At 45.4% G+C, this 9609-nt stretch overlaps 1 protein-coding gene across 1 annotated transcript; it reads right to left on the reverse strand.

Annotated features, from left to right (window-relative positions):
- Window positions 1-5029: 5029 nt before the first annotated feature.
- LOC129816828 (gap junction alpha-8 protein-like) lies at window positions 5030-9140 on the reverse strand. The gene is made up of 2 exons (XM_055871745.1): window positions 7878-9140; window positions 5030-7808 (listed from the first exon to the last, which is right to left on the reverse strand). Exons 1-2 carry the CDS (start codon window positions 9123-9125, stop codon window positions 7479-7481), a joined length of 1578 nt encoding a protein of 525 aa, XP_055727720.1. The 5' UTR covers window positions 9126-9140; the 3' UTR covers window positions 5030-7478.
- Between the last annotated feature and the right edge of the window lie 469 nt (window positions 9141-9609).

Below are 9609 nucleotides of genomic sequence, written 5' to 3' on the forward strand. Positions count from 1 at the left end.
TAGTAGAGAGAACAGTCTATGACTGGGGGGTTGGGGTTGGTTGGGGGGGGGGGGGGGGGGCAATGCTAATAGTCTGGGTAACCATTTGATTACCTGTTCAGGAGTCTTATAGCTTGGGGGTAAAAACTGTTGAGAAGACTTTTTGTCCAAGACTTGGCACTCCGGTACCACTTGCCATGCGGTAGTAGAGAGAACAGTCTATGACTGGGGGGCTGGGGTCTTTGACAATTTATAAGCGGCTGTTGTGTCAATCACTTTCTCCATCTCCCAAAAATCTGAATAGTAGTCCACTATAATCAGAAAAGAAATGTTCTTGACTGTGAACAGATCCATTCCCACTTTAGACGAAGGACGTGCCGGTATATCATGTGACTGCAGCGTTTCCTTTTGCTGCTTAGGTAGATTAGCATTACATATGCTGCACACAGCCACAAAATTTTTTATTTCTTGGGTCATGTTGGGCCAGAATACTGAGTCTCTGGCTTTCCCAAGACTGGCTTCAACCCCTGAGTGATCTGCATGGATACAAGAGAGAATTCTCAGGCGTAGAGTTTCTAGCACTACCACCCTGTCGCCTTTGTAGACAACCTCTTCCTGCATTGTGAGTTTGTCTCTGTATGTCCAGTAGTCCTTCACCAGGATGGGCGTACTCTTTCTTGTGTCCTACCAGCCTCTTAGGATAAGAGACTGAAGTGTTCGAGAAGTCTTGTCCTCTGCTGAATGAGCTTTGATAGCATCCTGTGTCTGTGGGGAGATGTGTTGATCAGTAACATGGTTCACATCTTCAAACTCAGCCTGTAGAGCACATACAGTTTCATTTGTCCAATTTTGCAGGTGACTAGTTGTTGGTAGTGCTACCCTGGACAGGAAATCTGCAATGTGAAGTTCTATTCCTTGTATACTACCTGTAGTTGATAAGACTGAAGCTTTAGGATCATCCTTCGTAGTCGCTTTGGGGCAGACAGAAGAGGTTTTTGAAGATAACCTTAAGCGGCTTGTGATCAATGTGCGCCGTGATAAAGTCCCTACCATTAAGGTATTGATCTAAACGGTCACAGTTGAACACTATGGCCAGGCACTCCTTTTCAATTTGGGCATATCCATATCCTCAATGTCCTTGAAAATTCTTTGACAAGTCTTTGACAATTTTTAGGTTCTTCCTCTGACACCGCCTGGTATAGAGGAAGCTTGGTCCCGGTTATGTACTGGGCCGTACACACTACTCTCTGTAGTTCCTTGCAGGCGGAGGCCGAGCACTTGCCATACCAGGCGGTGATGCAACCTGTCAGGATGCTCTCGATGGTGCAGCTGTAAAACCTTTTGAGGATCTGAGGACCATGACAAATCTTTTCAGTCTCCTGAGGGGGAATAGGTTTTGTCGTAAACTCTTCATGACTGTCTTTGTGTGCTTGGACCATGTTAGTTTGTTGGTGATGTGGATGTGAAGGAACTTGACGCTCTCAACCTGCTCCATTACAGCCCCGTCGATGAGAATGGGGGCTGCTCGTTCTTCCTTTTCCTGTTGTCCATAATCATCTCCTTTGTCTTGATCACGTTGAGGGAGAGGTTGTTGTCCTTGCACCACACGGTCAGGTCTCTGTGCCTGGCCAGTCGTGCCTGGCCATGCAGTCATGAGTGAACAGGGAGTACAGGACGGGACTGAGCACGCACCCCTGAGGGGCCCCCGTGTTGAGAATCAGTGTGGGGGATGTGTTGTTACCTCCCCTTACCACCTTGGGGCAGCCCGTCAGGATGTCCAGGATCCAATTGCAGAGGGAGGTGTTTAGTCCCAGGGTCCTTATCTTAGTGATGAGCTTTGAGGGCACTTTGGTGCTGAACGCTGAGCTGTAGTCAATGAATAGCGCTCTCACATAAGTGTTCATTTGGTCCAGGTGTGAAAGGGCAGTGTGGAGTGCAATAGAGATTTCATCATCTGTTGATCTGTTGGTGCGTTATGCAGATTGGAGTGGGTCTAGGGTTTCTGGGATTATGGTGTTGATGTGAGCTGTGACCAGCCTTTCAAAGCATTTCATGGCTACAGACGTGAGTGCAACGGGTCGGTAGTCATTTCGGCAGGTTTCCTTAGTGTTCTTGGGCACAGGGCCTATGGTGGGCTGGTATTACAGACAGGGAGAGGTTGAAAATGTCAGTGAAGACACTTGCCAGTTGGTCAGCGCATGCTCAGAGTACACGTCCTGTTAATCTGTCTGGCCCTGCGGCTTTGTGAATGTTGACCTGTTTAAAGGTCTTACTCACATCGGCTGCAGAGAGTGTGATCACACAGTCGTCTGGAACAGCTGATGCTCTCATGCATGTTTCAGTGTTACTTGCCTCGAAGCTATTTATCTTGTCTGATAGGCTCGTGTCACTAGGCAGCTCTCAGCTTCCCCTGTGTAGTCTGTAATAGTTTGCAAGCCCTGCCACATCCGACGAGCGTCGGAGCCGGTGTCGTACGATTCAATTTTATTCCTGTATTGACGCTTTGCCTGTTTGATGGTTTGTCGGAGGGCATAGTGGGATTTCTTTTAAGCTTCCGGGTTAGAGTCTCGCTCCTTTAAATCGGCAGCTCTACCCTTTAGCTCAGTGCGAATGTTGCCTGTAATCCATGGCTTCTGGTTGGGGTATGTATGTATGGTCACTGTTGGGACAACGTCCTCGATACACTTATTTATAAAGCCAGTGACAGATGTGGTCCCGGAACAAATTCCAGTCTGTGCTAGCAAAACAGTCCTGTAGTTTAGCATCTGCTTCATCTGACCATTTTTTTATAGACCAAGTTACTGGTGCTTCCTACTTTAATTTTAGCTTGTAAGCAGGAATCAGGAGGATACATTTATGGTCAGATTTGCCAAATGGAGGGTGAGGGAGAGCTTTGTATGCGTCTGTGTGTGGAGTAAAGGTGGTCTAGAATTATTTTCCCTCTGGTTGCACATTTCACATGCTGATAGAAATTAGGTAAGACTGATTTAAGTTTCCCGGCCACTAGGAGCGCCGCCTCTGGATGAGCGTTTTCCTGTTTGCCTATGGCGGTATACAGCTCATTGAGTGCGGTTTTAGTGCTAGCATCGGTCTGTGGTGGTATGTAGACGGCTACAAACAATACAGATGAAAACTCTCAAAGTAGATAGTATGGTCTACATCTTGTCATGAGATACTCTACCTCAGGCGAGCAAAACCTTGAGACTTCCTTAGATATTGTGCACCAGCTGTTGTTTACATATATGCATAGGCCCTGCCCCGTGTTTTACCAGAGGCTGCTGTTCTATCCTGCTGATAGAGTGTATAACCCGCCAGCTGTATGTTCTTAATGTCATCGTTCAGCCACAACTAGGTGAAACAGTTTTTTATGTCCCGTTGGTAGGATATACGTGCTTTCAGTTCGTCCCATTTATTTTCCAGTGATTGAACGTTAGCTAGCAGGACGGAAGGCAAAGGTAGATTAGCCACTCGTCGCCTGATCCTCACAAGGCACCCTGATCTTTTTCCGTGAAATCTGTTTCCTTCTCTAGCGAATGACGGGGATCTGGGCCTGGTCGGGTGTCTATAGTATATCCCTCCCGTCTGACTCATTGAAGAAAAACTCCTCGTCCAATTTGAGGTGAGTAATCGCAGTTCTGATGTCCAGAAGCTCTTTTCGGTCCTACGAGACGGTAGCAGCAACATTATGTGCAAAACATGTTACGAACAACGCGAAAAAACAAACAAAATAGCATGGTTGGTTAAGAGCCAGTTAGACGGTAGCCATCCCCTCCGGCGCCATCATGGTTCTTCTTAGCTAGCAGTCATCATCATGAACCAAGTCGACAATCTGCTGGAAAATCCTTTTTAATCCTTGTCATATGAAGACAAATAATGAAGCGAAATTACAGATAAAACGTATCGGTGCTCATCAGCCATTGTACTTAAACATTACACAACAAGTTGGAAATTACAAATTCAACAATGAGTGGTTTGGAAGGAATCAGTGACGGTGGCTAACTGCAATTATAGCAAAGCAATCACTAGCCTGCTATTCAATGGAGTGACTGTGTTGTCCCAAATTTTATTTATTTTATTTTTTATTTTACCGTTATTTTACCAGGTAAGTTGACTGAGAACACGTTCTCATTTGCAGCAACGACCTGGGGAATAGTTACAGGGGAGAGGAGGGGGATGAATGAGCCAATTGTAAACACACACACACACACACACACACACACACACACACACACACAGAGAGAAACACACACACACACACACAGAAACACACACACACACACAGAGAGAAACACACACAGAAACACACACACAGAAACACACACACACACACACACAGAAACACACACACACACACACAGAAACACACACACACACACAGAAACATACACACACACACACAGCACAGAAACACACACACACACACACACACATATATATATATATATCCATCACCCCCCCCCCCCCCCCCTAATCTTTGTATGTATAGTAGTACAGTCCAGTTCACACACAGGTGTGACTTAGCAGGACTTCCTTCCTCTATTTTATTTAGGTTTTTAGGGTGCAATATGAGAGTTTGAGTATTTTAGCATATATTGACTTATATTGATATTGACAAAGTAACATGTATATAGAACCTGAGACCTGGACTGAGTTTTCTCTATACATGTCAGTCACTTTTTCTATATTCATCAATCTTTTGTACTGATGTATCAAAGTAACCTGATAACCAGTAGTTAGCAGTCGGCAGGGCTTATTGCTTAGTATTTGTAAAGCTGTTTCAAACGTAAATGACTGAGTCACTATCTTTGCCAACAGAGGGCAGTAAATACTTACTAACACTTGATACACGTTTAACCATGTACATTCAGAATTCTCTGGTAAGTAATGTACTGTGGCAATAGGCTGCAAAGCATCAGATGTCAGCAAAATGTTTGTGTGTGAGTGTGTTTGTATTGTGTGGGGGGGGGGGGGGGGGTGAGAGAGAGAGAGTAGTTTGAAGAGAAATACTGACACAACACTTCTTGCCCACGTGTGACCTTTTATTGCCTTGGTTCACTGTCCAAAAGATCATACAGCCACACAACTAGGAGCAAAGAGGACTAGAAGTTAGTAAAAAGTTATCTTTTCTTTCCCAAGATTAGTCAAATGTTCTTACAAACGATTAAGCAAGGGGAACTGTTTGAAACACAAAACACATATGTACCAGTTATATGAATTTACCACACATGAGAACCAGAACACATTTTGTTTTTGGAATATATTTCAGTGTTGAAATGTGCTAAACTATTCTGCATTTGTGAAAAGCCTGTTGTCTCATTCACAAGGTTGTTAAAGCATTGGCTTATGGGAAGCAAATGAGTGGCTAGGGGTCACAAAGGGGTCAAAGCTGCCTTTCTATCAGAGTTTGTCTAGAGCCGTTTGATCATACCCCCAAAACCAACACTGGAAGTGTGTGTGCGTGTGGCTTTTCTGCACCATTTGATTTGTGCCACTGGATAAACCCACTGCTGCATTGACCAATGCTTTGCTTTAAGGCACAGCACTGACTGAGAAGCAAGTACAGTTATTTGCAGACAAACTTTACATTTCCCTAACATATTTAAGGGGGGGGGTTGCATGTACAAATGATTATTTGAAAGCTAAGGGAAAAAACGTTGAATTTAAGACATGACATTCACATAGTTCCCAGAGCAATGGAAGTGCTTTAACCTTTACAAAGACATCTGAGAATTTACATTTACAGATAAAGCACATACAATTATACATTGGAAAGCAAAAGAAAGCAAAAACAATATACATTGGAAAGCAATCTAAATAAAGCAGAGAGAGCAAGAGAGAAAAATATAGAAATATTTCATACACATAAGTCATACTTTAAGGCTTCCCTTTCATGGGGAATTGTTTTTTTGTTTTAATTTAAAAAGTACTTGTAAGAGAGAATTCTGCTCTCTAACAACTTTTTAAACATGTAAAAATAAAAACATCTCTGGGACAGAGATAAGAAAGGTCAAAGTTCTGCAAAGCAAGTCTATGGTAATTTGGGAAATAATGATTCAATTTTGATAAGCACTTAATTTTCCCTACCAAATCAGTGACTTGAGCAGCATTATGATGTTTCTTGACTGTTTTCTAGTAATTTAGCTAGACATAATATCATAACTTAAACTGTCTCAACATTCTGTTTGCTATTAGACATCAGTTAGGATGATAGTTTATGTACAATGAGATTCACCATTTATTGTTTGTCTTTCAAAATGTAGTAAACAAGTATTTCATATTTGTACAGGGGCAAAGAACATCAAGGGCAGATAAAATCAAGTAAAACTATTTTTCCCCCACAACAATGTCAAGGAAGCTTGTTTTTCATATGAGAGTGCTTTCTTTTATTGTCTGTGGCTCCACAATACTTTGTGCTGATCGTGCGTGATCTTTATCGCTCTGAAGCCTGTTTGTACAGCGCGAAAAGAGAGGATTTGGCCTGAGGTTGTTACTATGCTCCAGTCTGTGATCGGGCAAAACCAGCACTCCTCTCTTTCACAAAAAAGACATTATAACAGTTCACACTTCTGCATTATATAGGCAACGAAATATATAAGCAATCCAAAAGATGAGCTGTAGAATCACATTGAAAAGAGACATTCAACATGTGGTATTTTTGGGGTTTGTTTTTCTCCACTACCCAGCTTTTTGGCTGTACAACGCTGTATATAAACATGAAAGGGAGAGATATGTTCTTGTACATAGATGCAAATCTCCCTTCATTTGAAAGAAATGTAAATCTAAGCATAATTGAGTTGATATGAGGGTTATATTGGCCTTGCACAGAGTTCCCTGTTCTCTAGGAAATGTGTGCCAAAATTATGCTATTATTGATCCAAAAAATGACTATCAACTTAGTGTTGAAGAGTCGGTCATAAGTTTGTACATTTTGTTACATGATTTTTCTGTGCAAGGACTTGGTGCATAAGAACCCTTCCACCTGCAAGATGTTTGCAACTACATAATTACAGTCTGTCACTGACTGTATGGGAATGAAAGTGCTTGCCTGCCTACAGTAATGTTACTGCCTTGCAGATAGGAATATATGCTCAATCTCTTCCCCTACCCATTCAACCCCACCAGAATATGTAAACATTACTGAACTTTCATTGGTTATTGTTAAAGTAAAAATATTTTCCCCTTTCTGCATGTTTGCCCTTTCTACGTTTTCTACATAAGAACACGCTTAATGAAAAAAAATCTATCCCTCTTGTTAACCGCTACTTTTTATAATATTCACTTATCTCACAAACAGGCTCAGATCTTTCTTTGCCTTGTTGAATGATGTTGCCCACGTCATAAGGGTAATATGCAACTTGTGATTGAATCTATCCCTGTTGGATTTACATGTCTTTCCCTTGGTTAAGTTTCCCTGCTGTTTTAAGTGTGTGTTGTCTAGAGTTAGGTGTATGTTCTCCTGTGTTCGGTGTAAGTGTGTGCGTGTGTTTTCTCTCACAGGTTCATACGGTGAGATCGTCTGACCTGGCCCTGCTGCTGGCTTTGCTCAATCTGCTCAGTGGTCTGGTGTCTTCTATCGTATCCGTCACCTCCATCTCCGCCTCGGTTGGAGGTCCCCCTTCCCCGTCGACCACCTCCTCCACCACCACAACTTCCTTCACCGCATCCTCCTGCTCCACATCCTCTTTCACCACATCCTCCACCACAACCTCCTCCACCACCTCCTTTTCCCTCTCTTCTTCATCCTTCTCCCTCTGCTCTTCTTCTTTCTCTTCCTCCCTTTCCACCACACCATCCACCACATCCTCCTCCACCACAACCTCCTCCACCACCTCCTTCTCCCTCTCTTCTTCATCCTCCTCCCTCTGCTCTTCTTCTTTCTCTTCCTCTCTTTCCACCACACCATCCACCACATCCTTCTCCACCACCACCTCCATCACTCCATCCACCACCTCCTCCTCCACCACTCCATCCACCACATCCTGCTCCACCACCTCCTCCACCTCCTCCTCCACCACCACCACCTCTTCTTTGTCCTCCTCCTCCACCACCTGCTCCTGCTCCTCCTCCTCTTGGTGTAGTGGTAGTGTGTCCTCCCCTATCTCGGTGGTCTGGGCGTAGGAGGGCAGGATCTCATTGTACACCTTAGAAATATCCTCCGTGTGCCTCAGTTCTTCCGCCTTCTCCTCCATGCACTGGAAGGGCGGGGCCAGGGGGGTTAACCTCCCTGCCTCCATGCACGTCTCTGCCAGAGGATAGAGGTGGGTCACGGACGGGGCTTTCTCCTCCTCCAGCAGCCTGTAGCCTTTGGCCCTCTGGATGGAGGGCACAGCCAGGGGAGGCAGGCTCTTCAGGATCCCCCCTGGGGGGGGCAGGGGGCTCAGGCCTTCACCCTGGGCTTGCCCCGGGGTTGGCTTCCAGAAGACGAAGCGGATCTTCTTCAAGCCCAGATGGCTGATCTCCACAAAGTTGAGGAAGAGCGAGACGCAAGCCACGGCCAACATGAAAATTATGAAGACTGTCTTCTCTGTTGGCCGGGACACGAAGCAGTCTACGGTGTTGGGGCAGGGCCAGCGGCTGCACTTGTACAGCGGCAGGATGCGGAAGCCGTACAGAAAGTACTGGCCCACTACAAAACCCACTTCGAACAGTGTCTTGAAGATGATGTGGCAGATGTAGGTCCTCAGCAGGGTGCCCTCCAGCCTAAACTTCTTGCTGCCCTTTGTGCTGGTCTCCTTGGTGGTGCGCACACTGCCCTGGTCAGGCGCTAGTGGCAGCCGCTCCTCACTCAGCTCCTGTTGGCGACTCAGCTCGGCCTCTTCGCGCTCCTTGCGTTTCTCCTCCATGTGGACGTGGTGCACGGCATGGCCCACGTAGACCAGAGATGGCGTGGACACAAAGATGATCTGCAGAACCCACAGGCGGATGTGAGAGATGGGGAACGCCTCGTCGTAACACACGTTCTCACAACCGGGCTGCTGCGTGTTACAGACGTAGTCCGACTGCTCGTCGCCCCACACAAACTCTGCCGCCGTACCCAGGATGAGGATGCGGAAAATGAAGAGGACCGTGAGCCACACCCGGCCGATCACCGTTGAGTGCTCATTCACTTCCTCTAAAATATTACCCAGAAAGCTCCAGTCACCCATGATCGGTCCGTAGCGCTGTAGATAGAATGAAGTGGTGGACGCAGGGGGATAGGGAGGGTGGAGGAAATAGAGAGAGACAGAGATAGGTTTTAAAAACAGACACGTGGAAAGCAGCGGAACTTCCAAAATTCCTGTCCCTCACCACACGGTTATCGCAATGTCTTTGTTCAGCTAAAAAGCTGTTGCATGACAAAATCTGAATAATGGCGAAAGAACAGCGATCTGTCGAGTTAAAGTCCCTCTGCACAGCCTATCACTAAAGCACAGTTCCACCAGTCACCAGATCAACCCTTCATGAAAACTAGCAATAACACATCCATAACCCACATATTTACATCTATAAGGTATGATATTTGGTTTAATGTTAACAAATAGTTAACTTGCCACAGATGCGGCTCCGGCGAAGTCGTAGTGTCCTGTCCTGTTCTCTTGGCACTCGGCGGGAAAAAGTAGACTTCTGCCCTCTCCCACCTAAAGCCCTGTC

This window comes from Salvelinus fontinalis, chromosome 19, assembly GCF_029448725.1.
Source record: "Salvelinus fontinalis isolate EN_2023a chromosome 19, ASM2944872v1, whole genome shotgun sequence".
NCBI lineage: Eukaryota > Metazoa > Chordata > Actinopteri > Salmoniformes > Salmonidae > Salvelinus > Salvelinus fontinalis.

What these genes read in the sequence shown, in the direction of transcription:
- LOC129816828 (XM_055871745.1), bottom strand. Translation starts at nt 9,125, where the DNA reads ATGGGTGACTGGAGCTTTCTGGGTAATATTTTAGAGGAAGTGAATGAG. An exon ending in AGAAGGATGTGGTGGATGGT is followed by an intron (nt 7,809 to 7,877) that starts GTGGTGGAAAGA and finishes AGGGAGAAGGAG; the next exon opens with GTGGTGGAGGAGGTTGTGGT.